The sequence below is a fragment of the Pezoporus wallicus genome, unplaced genomic scaffold (assembly GCF_028554395.1).
Source record: "Pezoporus wallicus isolate ANWC-B61680 ecotype Strahan unplaced genomic scaffold, APGP_CSIRO_Pwel_v1 contig_5069, whole genome shotgun sequence".
NCBI classification, from domain to species: Eukaryota; Metazoa; Chordata; class Aves; order Psittaciformes; family Psittacidae; genus Pezoporus; species Pezoporus wallicus.
The window spans coordinates 9188382-9215585 of record NW_026642361.1 but is presented as its reverse complement, the minus strand read 5'-3'; the positions used below and the strand labels follow the sequence as shown (position 1 = coordinate 9215585).

At 55.2% G+C, this 27204-nt stretch overlaps 1 protein-coding gene across 1 annotated transcript in view; it reads left to right on the top strand.

Annotated features, from left to right (window-relative positions):
* Positions 1-27204, top strand: part of SND1 (staphylococcal nuclease and tudor domain containing 1) — a 99751-nt gene that overhangs the window by 13093 nt on the left and 59454 nt on the right. The window contains exon 11 of the mRNA XM_057429359.1: positions 4552-4665. Within this exon, the coding sequence (XP_057285342.1) occupies positions 4552-4665 (114 nt within the window). The remainder of the gene's footprint in view (positions 1-4551; positions 4666-27204) is intronic.

The following is a 27204-nucleotide window of genomic DNA, read 5'->3' as shown; positions in this document are numbered from 1 at the left end:
GGTTGGAAAAGACCTTTAGGATCAGTAAGTCCATCTTGTGCCAGTCCCATCTCATCCATGCAGTGCAACCAATTTAATCATCTCATCCATGTGATGCTGTCACCAGCAGCAGCTCCTGTCCTGTGGAATGAAGCTGGTTTGGGTGTTAACTCTGAGATTATGCCCCTCTCTGCAATTCCCTGTTCGTCAGCTCGGATACCGCAGGTGATGGCATTAGCAGGGATCCTCAAACCCTTCCCACCATCTTCCCCAGGCCATGAAGGATTTGTTGGGCTTTTCCTCTTAGTGTTGCACATGGATGTGGCCGAAATGCCAAACCCAGAGACTCTCAGGAAGCCAGAGGTGAGACCCCATCCCTGGGGAGAAGGACCATGGTTGATCCCTCCCCAGTATGCTGATACCATGGTGGGAAGTAATCCCTGAGCACGGGGCTGGCGTGTGCTGGCGCTGGCACGCTCGGAAGCACCATCCTGCCACTGGGAAAGCTGCTGCTGGAGCCAGGAGCCGGCACGGGGGCCGTTAGTCACGCTTTGCTCAGCAGCTTGTGGAGGAGGCGGGTGGATGCTCCTGGCATTTCAAGATGCCCGTTCTGTTGTTGAATAGCTCGGGAGCGGGCTGGAATGCTGGCAGAGAGCTGCGGCAGGCCGGTCTCTCATCCCAAGCCCCCCACAAGGCTGTAGAGGTGTCCGAGGTAGGTTTGGGGCTTCACAGCATCTCTGGGCCTTGTGCTAAGCATTACTGTGGGGCATCTGTCCCTTTGGGGACAGGGTGGGAATCATGGTATGGAGTGGAGGGGATCTGATGTGCAGGTAGCTTCCCACTTAGGGTCCAGGGCAGGATGGAACCCCAGTTCTGGGCACAGCCCCTCACTTTTCCAGGATCCCTCTGATTTGGGAGTGCTCTGACTCCTGGCGTCTGCTCCAGCACCGTTTGGCTGCCCTGGCTCTGCATTGAGATTCCCCAAATGAGGTGAACACCACAATGCAGCCTTCCAGTGTCTGAAGGGGGCTACGAGGATGCTGGAGAGGGACTCTTCATCAGGGACTGTAGTGATAGGACAAGGGGTAATGGGTTCAAACTGGAACAAGGGAAGTTCAGGTTGGATCTAAGGAAGAAGCTCTTCCCTGTGAGGGTGCTGAGGCGCTGGCACAGGGTGCCCAGAGAAGCTGTGGCTGTCCCATCCCTGGCAGTGTTCAAGGCCAGGTTGGACACAGGGGCTTTGAGCAACCTGCTCTAGTGGAAGGTGTCCCTGCCTGTGGCAGGGGGTTGGAACTGGAGGAGCTTTAAGACGCCTTCCAACCCAAACCAGTCTGGGATTCTATCCCTGCTTCCTGGGGTGAAGACTCAGAATTCCTCCTCCTTCAGTTCAGCCTGCTCTCTATGCACCCGGTGCAAACCAGCCCTCAGGAGCTGTCAGGCACATCCCACCCTCCAGGGGCTCTCTTTTGCAGTGTCAATTTTTGCTTTTTCCCCCTTTCCTGGGAATTGTGACAGGGAAAATGAGGACAAATTCCCACTCGCTGTGGAGTGCCAGCGCTGGGCACATGCCCGGGCTCCCTGGAGGGCCACATCCATTCCCCCCAGCGCCCTGCAGCAGGCTCTGAGCAGGGGCAGCAGCGACTGCTCTGGCGCTGAAGCTGCCTCCCCGTTGGGCAGGAGCCGAGGTGCTGGTTTGCAGCGGCAGAGCTGACGTAGCATCTGCTGGGGGATGGAGGAGGAGGAGGAGGAAGATCCCAACCTGGCCTTGCACCGTCAAGCAGCCGCAGCAAATGGGCTCGGGCTAATTTTGGATCCATCCTGGTCAGCTGCTGGTGCTTTGAGCCAAGGGGCTGGGTTTGGGGAGGGGGGGAAGAAAAGAAATTAAGGCTTGGCCCCGATTGTGGATTTGATGCCTGTGAGTGGCAAGGAGGAAAGCAGCGGAATGAGGAGGGGATAGGAAGAGGCTGGAGGCTTTGTGCTGAATCCCCTACGTCAGCATGTCCTGGAGCGCTGGGGGATTTGGGACAGCGCTGCTCCAACTTGAATGCCTTGTACTGAAAGCTCTCCCCTGCCAAAAGCTGTTTATGAACCAGCTTTGTGTGTGAGGCTTGGAGAGGTTGTGTCATCCCAGCGCCCTGCTGTGGGGCAGGATCAGCCCCCTCAGGGTGTTCCGGGGGGGGGAATGGGGCTCAATGGCAGCCCTTCGGATGCATCCGGGCTGGCTGGGGCAGGCGTTGCCTCCTGCCATGCTGCGGGCTGGAGGAGGTGGTCATGGATGAGCTGTGCATCTGTCTTCTGTTTACTCTGATTTTTAACCCCACTTTGCAAAACACTTGGAGCCAAATCCCTTCGGATCTCAGTGGGAGCTGCCAGAGCCAGTGCAGGAGCTGCTCTGTGCTGAGCTGAGCACCAGATTCTGCTAAGACCCCTCTTAAAGCAGTTTCTGGTCAGGGGGAAGCATGGGCCCTTCTCTTGGTGCTGGGCATCAGGTCCCCAAGTGGCGTCATCACTGTCTTACAGGAGCGCACTCTCAGCTTTGGGGATGCTCCCTATGCAGCAGCCTGTCCCCAGCCAGGTTAAAGCCATTCCCCTTGTCCTGTTCCTGCAGGCCCTTGTCCAAAGCCCCTCTCCGGGTTTCCTGTAGCCCCTTTAGGCACTGGAGCTGCTCTAAGGTCTCCCCTTAAGGAGCCTTCTCCAGGCTGAACCAGGCCCAGCTGTCTCAACCTGGCTCCAGAGCAGAGCTGCTCCCAGCCCCTAAAGGAGAGATGGGCACCTTGGGTCACCCTCAGGCTCCTCCTGCCTTGTCCTGCCTGTGTCTTGCAGCCCCTGGGTGCCCCAGCCTCATGGATCACATCCTGCAGCATCCCACATCCTGGCAGAGCCCCACCACAGCCTAGTGAAGGTCTCTGCACATTAATTCTGCCAGGAAGGGGGTGCTCAGGGCTTGAGGGACTTGCTGAGTCCCCGATGCTGGTTGTTGGCTCCTGCAAGTAACATGGGCTGTGCAGGAGGTCGGGATGCCGGGAGCAGGCAGCGGGATCCTGCCCTACTGCTGCCTCCTGCCAGAGAACAAATGAGATCTGACCGCTGTTCCCGCAGCTCCAACATGGAAGTGCAGAGTGCGCGTGATGGATGTGTAATGTAGCAGAGGATTTGCCCCTGGATCTGACCTGCAGCTCTTCTGGCTGCAGCCTCTTATCTTCACGTCTTCCTTTCTGGAAGCCTTCTGTGAGAGGGAAGGGAGAGATGCCCAGTGTGCTGCTGGGGCCCTGTCCTCACCCCTCCAGCGAGGAGGATGCCCTGAAGCATGAGATTTGATTACTCCACTTAGCATGCAAAGTGCTTTGGGCTCGGTTCTGCCATGAAAAACAGGAGCTGGGTCCTGGGAGAGGCTGAGTCCTTGGGTAGGGACGTCCCCTGGGGGGGTTTGCTGCGCTGAGAGGAGCCCTGGCAATCCTCAGTGTCTGCTTTCATGTTAATTCCCATAATCCTGTTATCCTTTTGGCTAAGCACGTTTTGAGGGACTGATGTGCTTGCTGGGGCAAAAAGTGCTGCGAGTGGAGCAAGTCTGCACTCTCCTCCCTCTGCTTCCCCCCAGGGCTCCGGAGGGATGTGTGGGGCTGCTCTCCCTGTGTGTCCTTATAGATGAGCAACAGTGGGAACCCTTTGGACTGGGTTTGTGCTGGGGGCAGGCAGGGGAAGGTCAGTGCCCTGCCAAGGGGAATACCCAAGTGTCTTGCGCCTGCTGCTGCTCAGTGCAGGCTGGAGAACAGCATTGGATGAAAAATGACAAAGTTCATAGAATCAATGTGGGTGGAAAAGCCCTTTAAGCTCATCCAGTCCAACGGTTCCCAGCACTGCCAAGGCCACGTAACCCACGGCACTGAGGGTCTCATGTACACAGTGTGTGGGCGCTTGGGGAACCACCAGCCAGAGCGCATTGCATGACTGTGGGGTAGAAGAGTCTGTACTTGTGCTTGCTCCCTCCTGAAATCATAGAGTCCCAGACTGGTTTGGGTTGGAAGGGACCTTAAAGCTCCTCCAGTCCCAGCCCCCTGCCATGGACAGGGACACCTTCCACTAGAGCAGGTTGCTCAGAGCTGCTTCAGCCCTTGCAGCATCTCCATAGCCTCCCCTGGACTCACTCCAACAGCTCCATGTCCCTCCTGTGCTGTTGCCCCAGAGCTGATCCATCTCATGGTATCGATATCTGTGGTCCAGTCCCTGTCTGGTTTTGTTTCTGGAGTGAAACCCTATGGTGCTGGGCAGTAGCACACGGCTGGTGGTATGCTGGTGTGCTGTGGCATCACTGTTTGGGAACCTTGCAGGACTATGACCGGCACCAAGCTCTTTGGGCTTGCATAACAGGACCATGGATGTGCCTGTGATCTACATGCACCCCAGTGACCCACTGGGCACTCAGGTTGGGGTTGGAGATGCTCACTCTGTACCATCTACCAGGCGACAAAGCTGGGGTGGGCTGTGGTGCATTCCAGAGCCCTGATGGTGCCCAGCTCCGGTGCTTGTCCTGCTCATGGGCACTATGTTCACCTCTGCTCCCTCCTTCTGCAGGTGATACAGGTGCTGAATGCAGATGCTATCGTGGTGAAGCTGAACTCTGGGGACCACAAAACCATTCACCTCTCCAGCATCCGCCCCCCGCGGCTGGAAGGGGACAGCACACAGGTGACCGTGGGGATGTGTGGATGGGGGTGATTGTGGGGTGAGGGGCTGCTCTGCTTTGCACCCAGTGATGCAGCAATCGCCAGCGTCCATCACCATCCCTGGATGGAGTCACCTCCTTGTGAGGCTCCTCTTATATCTAGACTTGATCCTTCCATGCCAGGTACCCCCTTTTTCATCCTGGGTGGAGCTTTATGCAATGCAGGAGGCCTTGGGGAGGGTTGAAGTGTGTGCTTTGATAGGGATGCCTCCGTCATCCTCTGCCTTGATTTTCCCTTCTGTATCGTGGGTGCTATTGCATCTCTGCTCTGGGATGGTGAAAGAGACCTGTTTCCCCAATGTGGGGCTGTGGATGATGTGCAGTGGGATAATCTCCAGGGATATGCTGGCGTATGGTGTCCCATCCTTGCGATCCCTTGCCCCTTGGTGCACGAGCAGCGTGGTAGCTCTGCTCAGCATCCTCATGTCCATTCTCAGCCGTGGGATTTGGGATGTTCCATGTGCTCACACAGCGCAGCACCAGCTCTGCCCTCCCCTTCCCTGCAGCCTGATGTTTGCCTGGCGCTGCGGGGGAGAAGCAGGAGGCTGCTGGAGATGATGCAGAGTAAGCAAAGCCCTTTGGTTTCCCTTCTCCTCCTCCTTGTGCCGTTCAGCTTGATGCTTGGCAGTGCCACCCCGAGCATCCTTCCCCTCTGCCATGGGGCTGGCTGGGGCTGGGAAGTGCTTCCCTCCTTCCTCCCTCCCTCTTCTCATCCTTTGGTTCAGAGCGATGCCGGGGTCTGACTCAGAGACCTGCAGCATCAGGATCTGATGGAGAAATCCCAGGGTTTTGGTCTCTGGAAAACACTGCATTGTTCCTGCACAGTTTGGTCTCGGCTCTGCTTGGTTTGAGCATCTCGCAAGCTGGACCTCGAGCCTCACGCTCGCCAGTGACATGAAAGCACCCAGAATAAGCTCTGCAGTCACACGCTGGGTCCCCTTTACCCCTACTCAAAGCACCTCTGCTGTGCTGGGAGCTGGGACGCTGGTTTAATCCCTGTGCCCCTTTCTCGGGTGGCCACGGGGGCCCCGGAGCCAGGCGCTGCCAGGCATTGCCTGGTCTAAAGCCATCTGAAAGCTTCTTAGGGCAGGGATTTATCTGCTGGCTGCTGCTTCCTTTTGTTTCCCACCCCCCTAATGGTTGATGCACTCGAGAGCTGCGGAGACCCCTGTTGAGCACCCGCATTGTTCCTCCTCCTCATCCGGTGCCTCTGGAGATGATGAGGAGTGAGGGGAAAGATTTCCAACCGGGAGCTGAAAGCCAATTCACCCAACACTAAACAAAACCACCTTTCCCAGGGCTGGGCTTTCATCCCAAACAGCACCTATGGGCTGAGCACTGGCCTTGCTCTGCTGGTGGGTGACAGCACCGTGTGCCACAGCGCAGGGACAGAGCCAGGCTGCTCGTGGACCAGTAGTTTGGCAGTTCCTTCCTCCTAGGATGCTGCCTTGGTTTGTACCCACTGAATTAGGAATAACTGCCCCAGATCAGGCTCTTCCCACTGGTTCCCTGCCATCAGCACCGGGTGAATGGGAGCCAAGCACGGAGGGCCCGGAGTGCTGGTGCTGCTGGGAGTACTGGGGTCCCTTTGTGGCTTCTTTGCTTTCTGAGGCTCCTTTGGGGTCTCTTTGTGGCTTCTTTGGTTTCTTTGTGGTTTCTGTGGCTCCTTTGCGGCTCCTTTGGGGTTTCTTTGTGGCTTCTTTGCAGCTTCTCTGTGGTTTCTGTGTGGTTTCTCTGTGGAGCAGTCTGATCTCCAAGGAGACTGCAGAAGGCGGCTGCTCTGCGCTGCGTTTCCGGCTCTCCCAACAAACCCTGTTGCTTGTTTCCTTGCTGCAGCCCTGGTGCACGGTCAGTGCCTTCTTCCTGCCCACTGGGAGTTGCTGGGCTCGCTTGGTGCTGCTCTAAACCTGGTATCATCTCCCCACTGATGCTCCAGCACCCCAAAGCCACCACATCACAGCCATGACACTGGTCTGCATCTGTCTTCTCAGCTGGGGAGCTCATTGCATAGAATTGGTTTGGCATTTGGAAACATCTCCACCTTTAGGTTGCATCCAGAGTCTGGAGGTGCCAGGTCCTGCTGCCAGACCCTCAGTGCTGTGAAATTGCCTGTCCTTGTGAGCATGGCTTGGCCAGTGCATCCCCTGGTCATTCAGCACCACTTCCATCCTCTTCTCCTTGCTTCTCCAAGAGCTGGAGCACCCGGTGCTCTGGAGCCCATCCCGCCCTGGTCTCGGTGGGACCCATGGTGGTCATGATGGCTCTAGCAATGACATTTGTGTACTTAGCTGACACCACCGTGCCAGCCTCTTGCTTTGATATCCCCAGCCACGGGGTCAAGCTCTTTCCCTTCATGGTCTCCCCGGTGCTGCTGGTGGGTCCCCTCACACCACACAGGAGCATTTGGTCACCCTACATTGTGTGTGCCCCAGTTCAACCTAGAGTCATGGAATGGTTTGGGTCAGAAAGCACCTTAAGCTCATCCAGTTCCAACCGCCTGCCACGGGCAGGGACACCCACTTTATTCCTTTCTGGGTTTTAGCTGCCTTTAGGTCCTTCTGCATTTCCATCTCTGGCTCTGCTCAGTTGATTAACTGTGAATGCAATTAATTCGTCCTCCTTCCAAATCATTAGTTTAAAAGTAATTAATAAATAAAACCCATCAAAATACCCAACAACCAACTGAAAAAGCCGTTCACAGGCAAAGTGGGCACCTTGTTTAGTTGCATGTGAGTAGCAGGTCGAGGGAGGGGATCCTGCCCTTCTGCTCTGCTCTTGTGAGACCCCACTTGCAGCAGTGTGTGCAGTGCTGGTGTCCTCAGCATAAGGACAATGTCAGGGGGTTGAAACGGGATGATCTTAAGGTTCCTCCCAAACTAAACCATTCCATGATTCTATGTCCTACTCCCCCATCCCTGACTTGCTGCTTTAGATATGTGTGTCTAGTTTTGGGATTGATTTTGGCTGTTCTGGAAGGCTTTTCCCCTGAAGTGGTGTGTGTGGGTCTGGCAATACTATAGCAGAGCTGCTCTGCCCACCATGGGGTTCAGACATGTACCCACTGTTGTAGGTAGCACGTAGCTGGGGCAGCACTGCTGGGGAGCTCCATCTCCATCCTGCTGAGCGCAAATTGCTCCCAAGGCACCTGATGGAGGAGATGGGAAATGACAAAGTGAAAATCCAGCATAATAAAATCCTGCAGCCTTTCATCTCCCTCCTTCATCACCCGGTGTGGAATGAAGCCTGAGAGCGGGAGCTGATGGTGTTTAATATCTCTATTGCTTGTCTGTCGAGGAACATAACGCGTTTGCATGAAGATCTGGCTGCTGCTGCTGCCAAGGTGGTGATGGGTCCATAGATGCAGTGTCAGAGCTGTGGTGCATGGGAATGGCTGAAGTCCTCTCACCAGGATAACTGGGCACCAGGATGGACTCTCTGGTTTTGGGGACCAGCTCTGGAGCAGGGCACAACACAGCTCTTTCCCACTATGCTGCATCAAAAGCTGGATGTTGATGGCAGTCCTGCTCCAGGCTGTGTCCTGCCACCACCGTGGGCTCACCATGGCTCTCCAGGCTGAAACCACATCTGGTTTAACCCCACAGCCTTGAGGCAGGAGCAGGTTCTACAGAAGGACCTCACTTCATAGCTGCGAGCCACATCTGAGGCTCAAAGCGTGGAGTGGTGCACCCTGAAAGTTAGACAAGGTGTTTCCAGCACAGGGATGTCCTTCCCCATAGCTGCTGCTGATGCCCATCACTGGTGTCCTGTCCTGCTCAGCTCTTGTATCACATGGTGGGGTTTGTGGTCTGTTCATCTCGGTGATGGACCCGATCCTTGCTGGTGTGTAGGATCTGTTGTATGGTGTGGTGGAGGCAGAGCAGCCGTGTATGTGCAGGTGGGCTGAGTGTGGGGGCAGTGCTGCATCCCTCCGTGTTTCCATGGGATAGAGGCAGAGCAAATTCCCAGGGAGAAGCAGTGGCTACTGGAGACTCTGACCTGCCAGATCCATGGCATCTAAAGGCAGTGAGTGGTGGCTGTGGCTTTAGGACCCTTTCCTGTGTCTCAGTGTCAGCACCATTCCCAGTGTTCAGGATGTTCCATCTTTGCTTTTTTAACTAGAATCATGGAATGGTTTGTGTTGGAAGGGACTTTAACACTCCTCCAATTCCAATCCCTGCCACGGGCAGGGACACCTTCCACTGGAGCAGGTTGCTCCAAGCCCTGTCCAAGTTCATGAGGTTTCATCTTGACTTTTTAGTCATTAGTTCTCTCCCTTTGCAGCTGAATGAGGATCTCCTGAGCAGCAGCTCTGTGCTCTCTGGAGCTGCTTTTGCCCAAGTGCTGCAGTACAAAGTGCTCCAATCCCCTGGTTATCTAAATGGACATCTTAATCGGTGACACTCGGGGAGTTGAACACATGGACCCTGATGGGAAGAGAAGGATAAAATCAGGGAGGAACTATCCTGCTGCTGGTGGGTTGGGGTTTATTTGGTGTGTGGAAGTGGGGCAGAGAGTGGGGAGGGATGTGGTATGTGCTGAGGGACTTCAGTAGTGCTGGGGCCTCTCCTTGCTCCATGGAGCTGGAGGGGGGAGGTAGAAATGGGATCAGGATCTGTGATGTTCTGGCTCCTGTCCTGGCTGTGCCACTGCTCCGGGACTCAACAGTCTCTGCTCCTGCCTGTGCAGCTGAGATAAGGTTGACATTGGCAGTGGGGGATGTCTTCCAGGCTTGTCTGTGTGGCCCTGGGGCACATTCCGCATGGATTTTCTGAGAACACAGAGCTTAGGCTGTTTGGATTTCTTCATCCTGGATGGTGGCTGCTGCCTGTCCACCAGCCTCACATAGTGCTGGTGATGGGAAGGGCTTTCCTTTGGCTGCCTCCAGATCCCTAAGGACAGGGCACAGAGTGGTGGGTCTCCAAAGGAGCCCGGTGCTCTGCCTACTCCTGGTGCTAGCATGATGCTGGAGTGATGGGAAGCCTTGGAAGGAGCAGGAGGTGCCGCAGGCAGAGCAGTGACAAGCTGGGAGTGAAGGCAAGCTGGAAATGGCTTCAGAAAAAGGGAAAACCAGATGGACTTGGGCTTGGATTGTTTTTTCCCTGCTCTCAGATGAGTTTGTGTGCGGGTTCCTTGGCTTTCTGATATGCTTCCAAAGGCAGGGAACTGCTGGCTGCTGTCAGGCTGTGAGTTGGTGAATCATGGAATCAGACTGGTTTGGGTGGAAGGGACCTTAAAGCTCATCTAGTTCCAAGCTCCTGCCACAGGCAGGGACACCTTCCACTAGAGCAGGTTGCTCCAAGCCCCTGTGTCCAACCTGGCCTTGAACACTGCCAGGGATGGGGCAGCCACAGCTTCTCTGGGCACCCTGTGCCAGCACCTCAGCACCCTCACAGGGAAGAAATTCTGCCTAAGAGCTCATCTCAGTCTCCCCTCTGGCAGGTTAAAGCCATTCCCCTTGGCCTATCCCTACAGGCCCTTGTCCCAAGCCCCGCTCCAGGTTTTCTGCAGCCCCTTTAGGCACTGGAGCTGCCCTAAGGTCTCCCCAGATTACAGCAAAGGGGCAGGATCGCCTCCCTGAGCTGCTGCTTAAGCTCTGGGGATGCAGCCCAGCACATGGGGAGTTCTGGGCTCAAGGGCACACTGAAGCCTGGTCATGGTGAGGGATTGGCCACCCCTGCTCCTGCCAGCCTCTGGAGGGATGCAGATATCCCCATGGGTCTCATGCTGGGGCGATGTTGGATAGAACACACGCTGTCCTGTCCATTCATCCACCCACCCAGGTACGCTGTGTCCTGCTGCAGGAGCAATGACACCAGAAGGTCAGTGCTGGGGCAGCCGGGCTCCAGCTCCTCACGTGCTGCTTGACTGCAAACCCCTGGCTCCCAGAGGTGCCAGTGCTTAAATCCTGACAAGGATATTTCTGTGCCTGGAATCTAATGTCGGATCTGCCTCCCACCAGTGCAGCCTGGTCACCTTCATTACCCCCTTGCTCCCAGGCAATGCCAAGTGATGCTCGGATGAAGGCAGAGCATCGGCTGTGTGGCACAAGGATGGTGATGGATGGTGGCCCCAGCAGTACCATTGCTCCTGCTCCTCATCCTTCTGCTCTAGCTCTCCACCACACTCCAGGAGGTTTAGAAAGAGCTATATTTTACCCAAAGCCCATCAAACAGCCGTGCTTTCCGCTCCTTTCCCTGTCACTTGCAGATTGCCAGCATATTTACGTGTAACTGGAAGCGCTTTGTACAAATGACCTGTCTGGGGATGGACGTTGAGGTCAAGGACAGCCTGGACCCTTCCAGCTGCTAGTTTTGATGCTGTTTGAGATGGATTTATACCCCTGGGTGAGATTTAGGAAACAAGGTGTTCAGGAAGGATCCTATCACATGTGCTTTTAGCAATCACAGCTGCTTTATCCTTAGAAAGGAGCTTTTCCTTCCAGCACTGTGACACTTTGGGGTACCTGATGGCACCCTGGGTCTCTCTGGCAGCTTCTTGGGTGCACGTGAATGCCTGGTCCTGCTTGGTGAGGCAGAAGCTGCTCGACAGATGGTTTGCAGGTGTCTGCTGCTGCCTTTCTGCACCAGGCGGATTGCGGGGAGCGGGTGGCTGCACTTGGCTTGGCAGAGGTTTGAGTACTGAGCTGCGAACGCCACTCGGCTCCTCCTGTCCCTGCAGAGGCTCTTCTGGCAGCCTCAGCTCAGCCCCTGCCAGGAGAGGTGGTGTTGAGGCTCAGCACATTGGCTGCATCCCTGCTGTGATGCTGGAGCAGGTGGGATTGGAGGCAGCACATGAGCTGGGAGTGAAATGCCCTGATTTTCCTTGCAGAGCTCCCTGGAGCTGCTTGGGTTTCACCATAACGGTGGGTATGATGTGGCAGCTCATGCTTCTTCAGTGCCAAAACCAAGGTAGACACTCACTTCCCCAGCTTGTCACCCTCTCTGGCTATTCCAGCGTGGCACTGGAGCGGGATGCAGCAATGGTTTTCCTCCATGACTCCCATCATGCCTGCCAACACCCATCCCTAGCAGTGGGGTTGTGTGGGGTCTCCTGGGGCTGTCTCCTCCTGCTCTGCCTGTCTGCCTGCACACCTTCCACCACGGGTAGTGGCATTCCAGAAGGTTCTGCCTGCTCAGATGCTCCCCACTGACAGCAGCCAGCCTTGGAGGAATGTGTGGGAACCTCCAGGACCTCCAGCTTGTTTTTATCATCCCCCATTGCTGTAATGAGGATGGTCTTTGTCTGCAGCAACTCAAAGCTTGTTAGTTCTGCTGGGCTGGCCAGGATCTTGTGCTGGAGTTGGATTCGAGTCTACACAGCCAAGATGAGCTCTGCCTGGTGAGGGATGCTGTACAGCTTCAAGGCAGCAGAATGATGAGTTGTGAGGATGCTGTGGTCTGCATGGAGAAGAGAACATAAGAAGGACATGGAGCTGTTGGAGCAACTCCAGAGGAGGCCACGAGGATGATCAGGGGACTGGAGTACCTCCCGTATGGAGACAGGCTGAGAACACTGGGGTTGTTCAGCCTGGAGAAGAGAAGCTGCGTGGAGACCTCATAGCAGCCTTCCAGTATCTGAAGGAGAGCCTATAGGGATACTGGAGGGACTCTTCATTAGGGACTGTAGAGACAGGACAAGGGGTAACGGGTTCAAACTGAAAGAGGAGAAGTTCAGGCTTCTATGTTTCTAAGAGGCTCTTGGTTTCCCTATTTGCAGAGCAGGGTTTGTACTACAGAACCCGCTCCATGCTCGATGAGCATAAAAGATTAATGAGAAGCAAACCCATGAACTCATCAGCGTCTCATCTCCGGTAAATTAGAGCTACAAGGATCGTCGGAGCTCATCCATGTCTTGTGTAACGGAACTGATTGCTGGCGCGGATGGGGTTCGTGTACAACCTAAAGTGCTTGGGAGTGTGGCCTTAATGTATTCCAAATATTGGCAGAGGAGAGGTGCATCCGAGGAGAGGCAGGAGCTGGGGGCACTGGAGTTCCCTCATCTATATTTCATAGGGGCTGCAAGAGCTTCCAGGGAGAAGACATCTGATGTCAGCATGTTCTTGCAACCTGTTTTCTGCCCTGCGGGTAGCATGCTTTTTGTAGTGCAAAAATGATTAGCTTGCATCTCACTCCAGCTTCTTCTCTGCCTTCTCCCAGAGTCATTCCATGGTGGGAAGGCAGTTGTTTGGCATTTGATCTGCGATTCTGGGTTGCTGAGATGCAGCAGGGTGCTAAATTCCGGGATGGGGGCTATGGGCTGATCAAATCCGTGGTAAAATCCTTCTGCTTCATCACAGGAGGGTTTTCCTCCCCTGGATGAAGGTACCAACATGTAACGATCCAGATGGAGCCTGGCTCCTGGGGGATCAGTTGGGGCCAGATGCGAGGCCTGATCCAGGTTGGATCAGCAGCAGGGTGAAAGAGCAGAGGATGGGCTGGTGATGGGCTGCGGGCACCAGGCCAGCGCTGGAGCTGTGGCTGATGCTGGTTTGGGATATGGGCACGAGCTTGTTGGCAATTAGAGAACAGCCTCTTTGCAAGGCAAGGGCTCCGTGACCGCAGGCAATCACTAACTCACAGCCCTGGCTCCAGGGCCTGTGTAGCCGGGAGGAAGATGCAGCTCCAGACCATATGCTCTGCGCATAGCAGTGGCGCTTAAGTGCTTGGTCTTATTGATGCCATGTAAGTAATAAGCCCTGAAGATTGGGCTGTGCTAAAATACTTCCCAAACAACTTCCATTGAAGTGTTGTAATTCTCCTGAGCCAGCAGAAGTGCTGGGTGGTTTGACACTGATGCTTTGAGGAGGATCCAGGCACCTGCCAGCTCACATTTAGGAGGATGACACTCCAGCAGGGCTTTTTGCATTGTGCTCTGGGAGCTGCTGTGCTCTTAAAGAGGCTTTAGCACCTCCAGCGCCGACAGTCCAGAAGCGTTAAAGCAGAAATGGGTAGACCTGGTGTCCTCTGCATCCAGAAGCTGGGAGTGTTGATCTGCTGGAGGGGAGGAAGTTCTGCAGAGGGATCTGCATAGGCTGGATCCATGGACTGTGGCCAATAGGATGAGGTTCAAGAAGGCAAAGTGCCGGGTCCTGCACTTGGGCCACACCAACCCCCTGCAATGCTCCAGGCTTGGGGAAGAGCAGCTGGAAACTGCTCATGGGAAAGCAGCTGGAAGTGCTGATTGATGGAGCTGAACATGAGCAGCTTGTGCCCAGGCAGCCAGGAAGCCATCAGCATCCTGGCCTGTATCAGCACCAGTGCGGCAGCAGGGCCAGGGCAGTGATTGTGCCCCTGCACTGGGCACTGGTGAGGCTGCACCTCGAATCCTGTGTTCAGCTCTGGGCCCCTCACTGCAAGAGAGACATTGAGGTGCTGGAGCAGGGCCAGAGAAGGGCAAAGGAGCTGGTGCAGGGCCTGGAGCACAAGTGTGATGGGGAACGGCTGAGGGACCTGGGGGGTTCAGTCTGGAGAAGAGAAGGATTAGGGGGGACCTCATCACTCCCTACAACTGCCTGAGAGGAGGATGGAGCCAGGAGGGGGCTGGGCTCTGCTCCCAAGGAACAAGGGATGGGACAAGAGGAAACAGCCTCAAGCTGCACCAGGGCAGGTTTAGATGGAGATGAGGAACAATTCCTTCCCCAAAGGGTGCTCAGGCACTGGAACAGGCTGCCCAGGGCAGTGCTGGAGTCACCGTCCCTGCAAGTGTTCACACACCGTGTAGCCGAGGCCTCAGTGCCATGGGTTAGTGGTGGCCTTGGCAGTGCTGGGGAATGGCTGGACTGGATGAGTTTAAAGGGTTTTTCCAATGTCATTGATTCTGATCCTTAGAGGAGCAATGGGTAGACCTGGCATCCTCTTCCTGCAGCTGGCTGGGGCTGATGCTGTGCTGAGGTTTCTTGGTTATCTGGGCGAGTGTGAAAATGCTGATGGGAGAATGAAGCTCTGACCTTTTGATCTCATCAGGAAGCTGCTGTGAATCCTCTATTGATGGTTAAATTGCACTAAATTACAGAGGAGCGCTGCAGTTCTGCCACCTTGCTGAACTGGTGCAATTAATGTCCTGCCTAGCAACAGCACCCTTTTGCCTTGGGAACCTTAAGCCTGTGATTTTAGGTGTGTGATGAACCCCTGCAGAGGCTTGGTTTATTATTCCCAGTGGGTTATGGCTTTAAGAGCCTCTCTGCTCCATGTGGGAAGCAGCCAGAGCCATTGTTGTAGGCACCAGTCTGCTCCAAGGGATTGCTTGGAGCAAGCACATCTGTAGTGACCCTGGCATCACCCAGATCCTGCCCTGTGATCTCTGGGATCACCCCATGGTTATGGATGTGATGCTGGAGGGCATATCCCTGCCCGTGGCAGGGGGTTGGAACCGGGTGATCTTAAGGTCCTTTCCACCCCTAATCATTCTGTGATTCTGTGGCTGGGGCACATTCTGGCTCAGAGGCCAGAGATGCTGAATCTTACAGTGTCCAGTGTTGGGAATCCTCCACTTCCCTGGGGGAAATTCTGACTGAATGCTAGAGGAATATTTTTCACTGTGAGAACAGTCAGCCATTGGAATAATGTAGTTGAAATGTTAATGCTATTGGAATAACATATTCAAGGCCAGGTTGGACGGGGCTTGGAGCAACTTGCTCTAGTGAAAGGTGTTGGAGCTGAATGAGCTTTAAGGTTCCTTTCAACCTAAACCATTTCATGATTCTATTATGATCTCTCCCTGAAAAGGTTAGGTTCCCCAAGAGCTGGCACATCTAATGTAGGTCATGCTTTGCCAGGAAAGGTTGGATCAGATGATCCTTGAGGTCCTTTCCAACCTGAGATTCAGGGATTCTGCGACTGAAGGGCACTGCCATGGGGCTGGCATCACCTTTGCTGGCTTCCCCTGTCTGAAGAAGCAATACCAGCAGCTCCATCCCTGCATGGACCCACTGCAGCATTGTGCTGGAGGGGGAATCTCCCATGGTAAGAGCCGACCCAGGCTCAGTCCTTGCTCCTCCTCCTCTGCTCAGTTCGGTTTAGAGCTGGTTACAATAGCACACACCACTGCCTGCGGGTCAGGAGCAGCTTCCATACCTCCAGCCGCATCCCTCTGCGCAGAGGAGGATGCTGCTGCTGGAGCAGGAGCTCAGAGCCTCCTCCAGTCCCCCCTGCATCACTCAGGGGTTTCAGCTGTGTTAACACCTCCCTCCACATGCTCTCCAGCTCAGAGAAGTCATGAATATTCCCCCTGCTATTCAAACCCGCTGCTGGAGAGCTCTATTTAGTCGCTAGACATTTGAACAGGTGCTGCAGGGGATGGTGTGTGCCCTTCACTGGTGCCTGCAGCCCACTGGCCCCTTGCCCACAGCATGCTCCAATACATGTTGGTGGACTTCTGGCACTGGTCATCCGTGAGGATGTGAGGAATGCTGCACCCCTGTTCCTGTGCTCCAGAGCAGAGATATGCTTCTGCACCAAGCTCCTTATGGTGCCCATTCTCTCCTTCAGACACTGGTGTTTGGGCAGGTTTTGCTGGTACCCAGCTGTGGCAGGAGCATTGGGTGGTTGTCACTGTCCTGGCACATTGTATGTGAACAGCTTCTGCCTTGGCACCTCCTGAAATCCCTGGTGCAAGGGGCAAAGCTGTTGGACACCCTGGGAATGAGCTTCTCATGGAGGAGATGCCTGGGGTCTGCAGCATCCCCCTCTGCTAAAGCTGCTTGTGCAAGGGATAAAAGGACAAAAAGTGCAGGACAACTCCCATGTGCCATTTCCTACCTGACCTTTTGTTGCAGCGTCTGAGGATGGACCCTGCCTGCATCACTTCCAGCCTTATGGCGTGAATCAGCTTCCCCAGGGCTGGGGAAGGGGTCTCAGGATGGCTTGTGAGCAGGACAGGGTGATGATGGTGATGTCTCAGGATGTCCCCTCTCCCTGGCCCCATGGATGGGATGACAGCTCCATCCTTAAAAGCTTTCTGCCTCCCTCCCGTCTGGCTGCTGCTGTCCTACTTTTTGCTGGCTGCTATTCTTCCCCTCCGTCACGTGCGGGTTGGGCACGGTGAGCTCCAGCACAGCTTCAGCTGCTGCTGCCGGCTCCGAGCTGCTCCCACGACTTCAAACCGCCTCCCTGGCCCTGCACCCGGGGCTGCCGTGCTTCACAGGCTGGAGGATGAGCAGAGATCACCCTCCCCTGGAGCAGGGATGCTGTCAAAAGGGGATGTGTGCGTGTTCCTTCCCCTGCTCTGACAGGGCGGTGAGGTCCATGGAGCGGCTTCTGTGGCGCATCCCTCAGGGTCTGCAGTTATCCTCGGAAATTCGGGTTAACAGTGGTGGGAGTGGGGAGGTTTTTCCTTAAATCCTGAAATGGCTGCCAGAGCTGGAGCCAGGGATGCAAGGAACTGCTGGCTCTGTGCTGTGAGCAGAGCCCGTCCCCTCGGACCATGCTGAAAGGAGGCAGAAGCCTGCAAGGGAGGTGGAGAGGGGCTTTGGACAAGGGCCTGTAGGGACAGGACAAGGGGAATGGCTTTAACCTGACAGAACAGAGAAGACTGAGATGAGCTCTTAGGCAGAAGCTCTTCTCTGTGAGGGTACTGAGGCACTGGCACAGGGTGCCCAGAGAAGCTGTGGCTGCCCCATCCCTGGCAGTGTTCAAGGCCAGGTTGGACACAGGGGCTTGGAGCAACCTGCTCTAGTGGAAGGTGTCCCTGCCCATGGCAGGGGTTGGAAATGGAGGAGCTTTAAGGTCCCTTCCAACACAAGCCATTCCATGGTTCTATGATCTCCCAGCTTTGTGGAATCCCTCAGCCAGGCTTTGGGTCCAGACCAGCCCCGTTCTGAGACCAGTGACACTGTTTTGATGCTCCTTGTGAGTGGATCACCCAGAACACTTGACACCTAAAACCTCACAACCCCTTGCTCGATCCTGCAGTGTCACTGTGTGGTGCCCCATCCTGATGACTGGATTTCAGGCTGCTGAGCATCCCATTCCTGCTTCTGCCTGTTGTGTCCCAGCTGCTGGCGCAGTGTTGTGCCTGGAATGCTGGGGGGGTGTGTGAAATGCCAGTGCTGAGCCTTGGGATGCTGCTGTGACAGCAGGGCTGGAGGCGACGTGGGTCTGGCTGGGAGTGCGGGAGCTCAGGGACCCTGGGTGCCCCATGGGGCTGCATGGATGGTCTTATAACCAGTGTGGGGTTTGCCCATTCTCTGGCAAACTGCTCCATCCCTAGCCCTGCCTGTGGTAGTTTGATGCTCATGGTAGCCCAATTTGGCTGGGGTGTTGGTGGAAATGCAGTGTGGGAACATCCCAGCATGAGGTGTACAAGGTTTATCCAGGCTGGGGTATCCATCGTTCACCTTCCCACCATGGTTGCAGGGAAGAATACCTCCTCCAGCAGAGCCAGCCACTGGCTGGTTGGGGGAATTAACACACTGAATGGGCTTTCCTGGGAGATTTGGGACAAGAAATGACTTTTTGGCGGAAAATAATATAAAAAGCTCCATTAAGTGTGGATGGAGGAGTTTGTGGAGCTGAGCTGCTGCTCCGCCGGGATTCTGCACTTATAATGAGTTCCTGCTCTGTGGTGACGTGGGTGATGGGGTGTTGTGCCCGTGCCAACACCTTCCCTTGGGTGCTTTCGGGACAGAGAGATGACAGGAGGGACCCACAGGGTCCCGCACCATGATCTGTGATGGGGATGGCTGCTGCAGTGAGAATGGAGCTTGTTTGGTCCCGCAGAGCTGCTTTGCAGGAGGCTGCTCCGGTGCCCTGTGTGGTGTGAGGGTGCCCAGACAAGTGGGGTGCTCTTTGGAGCACCAAGACACAGGTCCTGTCCCATAGAGCCCCATGTGTTTGGGTGACTTTGGCTGCCACTGTTCTCATGCTCCGTTCTGTGAAGGGGACCCCGTGGCTGGCTCAGGCTCCAGTGCTGGTGGCACAGGGAGATGCTGCCGTAATCCTCCCCTGCAGATCCGCAGGGATTGCTGGCACTGTGCAGCACGCTCCCTTCCTTGGTTCCCCCTGGCTTAGAGAGCAGTGTGGGAAGGAGTGGAGTTGGCGTGGTCTGGCAGGGCACCCGCTCCCAAAGATTCCCTCCAGCAGGCAGCAAAGATGAGGATGTTGCCTCATGTGCCCTATCCCAGCTTTGCTGCCAGCTTGCAGGAAGCAGGGGAAGGGCTGGTCCCCTTGTCTGGAGTAGGAGCTGTGCTATTGCGTGCTGTGCCGGCATGCATATACTGTGTCCTGTCTTGTCATCTCTGGTGCTCTGAGCATCACGCCCTCATGGCAGGACTTGCATTGGAGGATAAGGACTTGGGGTGTTGGGTGAGGAGAAGCTCCCCATGACCCAGCTCCATTGTATGTTTGAGCCCAGACCCCCCCCCCCCCCGTCTGCACCCCCAGAGCTTGAGCAGCAGCTCAGGGAGGGGATCCTGCCCCTCTGCTGTGCTCTGGGGAGACCTTAGAGCAGCTCCAGTGCCTAAAGGGGCTGCAGGAAACCTGGAGAGGGGCTTTGGATAAGGGCCTGTAGGGACAGGACAAGGGGAATGGCTTTAACCTGCCAGAGGGGAGACTGAGATGAGCTCTTAGGCAGAAGTTCTTCCCTGTGAGGGTGCTGAGGCACTGGCACAGGGTGCCCAGAGAAGCTGTGGCTGCCCCATCCCTGGCACTGTTCAAGGCCAGGCTGGACACAGGGGCTTGGAGCAACCTGCTCTAGTGAAAGGTGTCCCTGTCTGTGGCAGGGCTTGCAGCTATATGAGCTTTAAGGTCCCAAACCAGTTTGGGATTCAAGAGGGAGCCCCCCCGATATATCTCCTGGCGGCTCCCTTCATACGAGGGGCATCCCCAGTGGTCCCCCAGGATGATGCTGCCGTGCATGGATCCCATGCTGGTTCATCCCCCCTGTGCCATTGGAGGGGATGACTCGGATGAGGCTCACGGTCCCTGCGGCACCAGCTCTGCAGAGGACGGAATCTGTCCCCTCTGGTGGTGGCTGCATCGTGTCAGGGCCACGGGTATGGGTGGGCAGAGGAATCCCCTGGGGGCTGCACGTGCCCTGTGCCTGCTCACGGGGCTGCCAAGCTTCAAGGCAAAGATGGGAGGTTAAAACCAGGAAGGAAAATACATGCCTTGAACTGTTCTGTAAGCCCTGTGAGGGTTTGCGTTACCGCAAGCAGATGGGGATTCAGCAGAAAACCAAATTAAATAGCATGAGTTCTTTTTTTGTTGGACAAAAGCCTACCTGGGGAAGACACACGAGCTGTGGGTGGATTAAATCTGGTGTTGGGAGGAAGAATGCTGTGAAAGCAAAAGCCTTCAATCCCATTTAACCATCCCTTTCAGGGAAGACATGGGCTAGTCCAGCATGATCCAGGAGGATGCTCCTGTATGGCTTTTTCCATGCTTCTGTGAGTCACTGATAGAGTCAGGCAAAGGTTTGTGTTGAAGGGACCTTAAAGCTCACCCACCGCCAATCCGCTGCCACAGGCAGGGACACCTTCCCCTAGAGCAGGTTGCTCCAAGCCCCTGTGTCCAACCTGGCCTTGAACACTGCCAGGGATGGGGCAGCCACAGCTTCTCTGGGCACCCTGTGCCAGCGCCTCAGCACCCTCACAGGGAAGAACTTCTGCCTAAGAGCTCATCTCAGTCTCCCCTCTGGCAGGTTAAAGCCATTCCCCTTGTCCTGTCCCTACAGGCCCTTGCCCAAAGCCCCTCTCCAGGTTTTCTGTAGCCCCTTTAGGCACTGGAGCTGCTCTAAGGTCTCCCCTTAAGGAGCCTTCTCTTCTCCAGGCTGACCCAGCCCAGCTCTCTCAGCCTGGCTCCAGAGCAGAGCTGCATCTCCAGCACGTAGCAGTGCAACCCAGGGGTGCTCTGGATTGGCTTTTCCAGTGCTCTTGGCTGTGAGACATTCAGAGCATCCTCACCGGGACACTTTTCCTCTGCTCTTTCAGCTCACTGAGGTTGTTGTGGGAAGTCAAACCCATCTAAAACACAACTCAGACATCACAAGGTTATAAAATTTTAAAGGAAACAACCAACCCACACTCCTGAAACCGCTGAAACCTTTTGTACATCTCCATTTCCTCATTAGCGGCAACACCATCTCCTCATGCACAGAGAGGTGGCTCTCAGTGCGTGCTGTCAAAGTGCCGCTGTATAATGAATTCCCAGGGGATGGTAACGTTGAGCTCGGCTGGTTTCCATGATTACTTCCTAGGAAAGAGCAATTTCTTTCCTTGCTGCTACCCAAAGGTGCTTTGTCTTGTTTGCAGTTGGGCAGAGGTTGCACTGGGGCTGCACACATGGGTAAAATACCCTCCAGATACTTGTGCTCCAGCACTGGAGCCTGGATTAAGGAGAGAGCTGAGCTGTTTCAGCCTGGTGAAGAGAAGGCTCCTTAGGGGGAGACCTGAGAGCAGCTCCAGTGTCTAAAGGGGCTAAAGGAAACCTGCAAGAGGAGCTTTGGGCAAGGGCCTGTAGGGACAGGCCAAGGGGAATGGCTTTAACCTGCCAGAGGGGAGACTGAGATGAGCTCTTAGGCAGAAGTTCTTCCCTGTGAGGGTGCTGAGGCGCTGGCACAGGGTGCCCAGAGAAGCTGTGGCTGCCCCATCCCTGGCAGTGTTCAAGGCCAGTTGGACACAGGGGCTTGGAGCAACCTGCTCTAGTGGAAGGTGTCCCTGCCCGTGGCAGGGGCTTGGAGCTGGAGGAGCTTTAAGGTCCCTCCCAACACAAGCCACTCCATGATTCTATGTATATTCCTCAGCCAGAAATATCCTCCTCTAATCCAAAACAGAACTTCAATTGCTTAGGAATGACTCTTTGCCAGGATCTTGATGGGTTTTAGCAGAGTCTTTCCCCAGAAAGGTTAATCCCATTTTTAACGTGGTCATTTATAGTTGTTGCTTCCAGCCGCGAAGCTCCCGCAGGAACAAACACATGGAGCAGCAGTCGCTCTATCTGCTGGTGTCAGGCTCCCGTGTGTCAGGAGTTGGGAGGGAGAGATCCAAAGGATGCCTGTAATTAACCCAAGCATTTAATTTAATAAACCAGACACTAAAGCCATGCATAGGCCCCATTCTCCAGCCTCACACATCGTTACAAATGAGCCTCGCTCAGTGCTGGAGCAGCCAGCTCAGAAATCACCTCATCAATAACTTCCAGGAGCTGATTCCAGCATCCACACTCGTAGCTGCCTCCCAGGCGACCACTCTGGGGGGAATCGGGATTCAGGGAAGCAGGGAGCTCTGTGGGGTGTGTTGGGAGCAGGGCTGCTTGGCATCCATCAGTGGGGGTGGAATGGCCACGCTCCAGCCATGGTACCCACTGGTGATGCTCCTCCAGGCTTTGATTTGGGAATGGTCCCCTGGGGTATCCAGAGCATCACTGGGTGTAACACCTCCTCCAATGCCCTTCCCAAAAATGCACCCTTTCACCCTGGTCGTTCATCTGCTGATATTTTGAGCTAAAACAGTGTCTGCAGCTTCACCTTTTATTGTCCTGATGGTGGGGAGATGATGATTGCATCGATCCCATGGTTTCCAGCTTGTCCAGTGACTTTCCTGCTTTTATTTCCCCATGGATTGGAGCAGCAGAGGTTTTGCCATGGCTCTATGCCACGATTTTCCTGCTGCCCTTACCTCCGCCCTTGGTGCCTGGTTTACCTTCCCCCGTGATGCTGATATCCATGTGAACGCTGTCTTGGAGCGAGCAGGGAGCGAGCATCCAGCATGAGGGCATCAACCACTTGATGAACCAAGGGAGAACCTCTCTGGGGTGGCTTGGGGGAAGCGTGCAACATGTTGGGGTCTTCAGTTGGGGTCTGTGTGTGAGCGATGCTGAAGACACTGAGCTTCTTCCCTGAGAATGAGGAGAGTTGTCAGGGGATGCTCATGGAAGCAGGGATGCTCATGGCAGTAGGGATGCTGTGGTAGGGGAGCACCAATGGTAGCACCAACTCATCCCGGGCAGGATCCGGCTCGTGGCTCCCAAGAGGATGCTCATTCAACGTGTAGCACATGCTGATAAGAGAAGCAACTCTATTAATTGAAGCCTGCATATAATGTGATTGCAACAAGGCCAGGCAAAGGAGGGTGGTGGGTGCATAGAGCATCCTCTGCCTGGAGTGACCTGGAATAGGAGCTGGTGGGCACAGTGGGTTTTATTCCTCTTTTAAAGACACATTCTTGTGGGATAAGGAGCAAAGCTCCAGTGTGGAGCCTTCAGAGAATTACGGGCTGCCAACAAAATGGGCTTTTGTACCTGATTTGGGGAGTTAGAGGTGCTGAGCATGGTAGTGACCAGCTATGGGCTCTGGTCTCACAAGGCGACTAGAATTGCAATGGCTTTCATCTTGGCTGCTCCCAGGCTTGGTTTTGAGCCCAGAGAGGGAATGGGGATGGTTTCCCAGTGCAGGCAGGAGTCAGTGGTGTTGCATGCACCATCTGCCCCAGGGATGTAGTGTTCTTCTGTTGGCACATGTCTCAGATGAATCCCTCTAGGATGCAGAAGGATGGAGGAACACGGCGGGGGACCACTGCTTCATCTCTGCTCCATCAGATGAGGGAAGCCCCAAGGTGAGCAGTTATGGCACGGTGTTTGTCCTCTGTGCATCTGGGACAGGTTGTGCCTTGCTCTGAACACCATGGTGGGTACCACATCCCTGGTGCCACTGGCATTCCAGGATCACAGTCTCATAAGCCCCACGCCGATCCAGTGCTGCATCCTCTGGCATCTCCCCATGGCAGCCTTGGGTGGTGGGTTCCTGGAAAGAGACCTGAAGGGTTTCAGGTGAGATCCAGCTGCCAGCTTCTGCTCCATGCAAGGGACTTTCAGCTCCAACAGCTGCTGGTGCATCCAGAGAGGAGGAAAACCTTTCCTCTCCTCCCTTGGGATCCTGTTAACGTGGGTAAGGGTCCCTCTGGGGATGCCCATGACCTGGTGGGACCTTATTTTGGGCCAGCTCTTCCTGACACCACTTTCCCAGTGCTGCCACTCCTCTGTGCATCACAGAGGAGTGCAAAAACCCTCGGCCCATGGCAGGATCATAGAATCATGGAATGGTTTGTGTTGAAGGGACCTTAAAGCTCTCCAGCTACAACTTCTGCCACGGGCAGGGACACCTTCCACTAGAGCAGGTTGCTCCAAGCCCCTGTGTCCAACCTGGCCTTGAGCACTGTCAGGGATGGGGCAGCCACAGCTTCTCTGGGCACCCTGTGCCAGCGCCTCAGCACCCTCACAGGGAAGAACTTCTGCCTGAGAGCTCATCTCAGTCTCCCCTCTGTCAGGTTAAAACCATTCCCCTTGGCCTGTCCCTACAGGCCCTTGCCCAAAGCCCCCCTTCCAGGTTTCCTGTAGCCCCTTTAGGCACTGGAGTTGCTGTCAGGTCTCCCCTTAAGGAGCCTTCTCTTCTCCAGGCTGAACCATCCCAGCTCTCTCAGCCAGAGCAGAGCTGCTCCAGCCCTCGCAGCATCTCTGGGGCCTCTGTGCATCCTCCTGCTCTCCACCATTGGAAGGGGTTGGCGGAGGGTGACGAGCAGCAGCATGTGACAGAAGGTTTGAATTAGGGCCTCTCTCTAAGGTGATTAATCGGTGCCTTCAGGCCTGATGGAGATTGATGGTGCTGGTGAAGCTGCAGGAGTGAGCCCCAGTGCCGTGGGGTGGAGACCGGAGCAGTGTGTGCTGGCAGCACCATCAGTAAGGGGCTGGGCTCTGCCGGGGTTGATGGGGAAGGTGGAGGATGGATATGGAATAAGACAGGAGAAGACAGCGGCTGGGATGGAGCAGGCTTTCCCCATAGCAGCCTTTTATGCAGGTTGGATTGGGCTCATGCTCGGGGCTGGTTTTGGGAAGGGGACTGGAGGATGTGGAAGACTTGAACCATGCTGTATGTGGAATCATAGAATCATGAATCCCAGGTTGAAATGACCTCAAGGTTCATCTGCTCCAACCTTTCCAGGCACAGCATGACCTGGACCAGATGTCCCAGCACTCTGTCCAGCCCTGTCTTAACAGTGTCCAGTGCTGGGGAGTCACCCCTTCCCTGGGGAGATTATTCCAATGGCTGGTTTTTCTCATTTGGAATGATTTTCCTCGTGTCCAGTTGGGATCTTCCTAGGAGTAACCTGTGCCTATCACCCCTTGGCTTTCCCATGGGACTCGTCAAAAGGGGGTCTCCATCTTCCTTCTAGCCACCCTTTAAATACTGTGACATGGAGATAAGGTCTCCCTGGAGCCTTCTTTTCTCCAGGCAGAAAAGCCCCAGTTCTCAGCCTTTCCTCACATGGTTTCCCTCTCCTTGGATCATCTTTGTGGCCATTCTTTGGACCATCTCCACGTCTCTGTTGTAGAGCAGGGACCAAAACTGAACCCAGTACTCCAGGTGTGGCCTGACATGCACATAATAGAGTGGGACAATGACATCTTCATCTCTGCTTGTGATGCCCCTGCTGATGTTCATCAAGGATCTGGGGGCTTGGAGCAAGCTGCTTTAGTGCAAGGTGTCCCTGCCCATGGCAGTGGGGTAGAACTGAATGACCTTTCAGGTCTCTCCCAACCCAACCCATTCCAGCATTCTATGATAACAAGCTTCCAAGGCAAGCTTCTTCCTGACCCCCATTATCTCAGAGGCATCTCTTTGTGTGGTTATCAGAGAGCCCCCAAGAGCAGCCACGGGCATTAATTCTTTTAGGGCTGTAACTCCATCCAGTCTCTTTAGCTGCAGGAGCAGCCTCTGAGATGCTCTGATCTTCCCTCTGCCCTCTTAGAGCAGCTGGAGCTGAGCTGCTCTCCCAGCCTGGCAGAGGCTGCTGGATCCATCCCTGCCCCTCAAACTGGATAGTCCTTGAGGAAAAGCTCCCCATGACCTGGCTTCAGTGAGCGCTTGAGCCCAGAACCCCCTGTGTCCTGGGCTGCACCCCCAGAGTGTGAGCGTAAAACCTGGAGAGGGGCTTTGGACAAGGGCCTGTAGGGACAGGACAAGGGGAATGGCTTTAACCTGCCAGAGGGGAGATTGACAAGAGCTCTTAGGCAGAAGTTCTTTCCTGTGAGGGTGCTGAGGCACTGGCACAGGGTGCCCAGAAAAGCTGTGGCTGCCCCATCCCTGGCAGTGTTCAAGGCCAGGTTGGACACAGGGGCTTGGAGCAACCTGCTCTAGTGGAAGGTGTCCCTGCCAGTGGCAGGGGGTTGGAAATGGATATGCTTTAAGGTCCGTTCCAACACAAACCATTCCAGGATTCCATGGTTCTGTGACTCCACTCCTACATGGCACCTGTGTGAGATCCCTGTGCCAGTTTGATCACTTCATCGTGCTTGGTGAGGATGTGACCCATTGGAATTGCTATTCTGTGCATCCTGTGGTCTGGCAGCAGGGCAAGCTCAGGCAGGGCTCCCTGTGCTGCTGCCCTCCTATCAGCCAGCTCTGGATCCCTCCAGCATGGTCCCTCTCCCTTATCACCACCTTTATCCCTTCCAACTCCTCCATGCCCGCCCAGCATTTACCTCTCAAGTGTTTCAGGGCTTGTGATCCCTTGGCATCAAGCACCCGCTGCAAGGGAGGAGCTCTGCAGGCAGCCGGGGAGCAGAGAACCCATCTGCAGGAGAGCAGGAGAAGCTCTGGAGAAGCTGGATACGCTTCATGCTTTGCATCCCAGGGCTGGCACCTGCCTGTGGGAGCTGGGGCAGCCCCGGCAGAGCTCTGCTTGTTCCTGTGCTGTTGTGGGAGCCCCTCATCCCTGTTTCCTTGCTGCAGCACGTGCTGCAATCCTCAGGGCTGTTGCTTTCCTGTTGCTCTTTCTGCTCTGCTGTCATCCCTCTTCCTTGCAGGAGCACTGCCTGGCTCCTGGGACAGATCCATGGATGAGCTGATGCGCTTCAAGAGCATCACCACGTGCATGCTGTTAAACCAGATGTTTCAATCCCAGCTCTGCCGAGCCCAGCTTCCGTGTGCTGCAGAGCCTTTGATATGGAAAAAAACATCCCCAAACACCAGCTCCAGGCTCCCTTTGGAGCCCTGTGATGCATGTGTGCTTGTTAGAGCAGCAGAGAGTGTACTGCCATGTCTGCTGTCACTGCCTTGCCGCTCTCTGGGATGGAATTCCCACACGGTACTTCCCTTGGTGAGCCGAGCATCCCAGATTCAGCAAAGGGTGCGCTGTGGTTGGAGGGTTCTGCCCCGGCACAAGCAGTTTTCTTCCTCCCTGGGGTCCCTTTTGGAGTGCTGCATCCCTTAGCATCCCAACCAGGCCCCTGGAATACTGGGAATGCCACCACTCCTGATGGCAGCTGGTGTCTCCACCTCACTGTGCTGTTTCCAAAAGCTTATTCCAGCGTGTAGCTTGGAGTTGATTTGCTGTGCTAATTACTTTAACAATAATGAGCTTCCCTAATTGTGCTGGCAGGGAATCACAGAATCCGGGAATGGTTTGGGTTGGAAAGGACCTTAAGCTCATCCAGTTCCAAGCCCCTGCCACAGGCAGGGACACCTTCCACTAGAGCAGGTTGCTCCAAGCCCCTGTGTCCAACCTGGCCTTG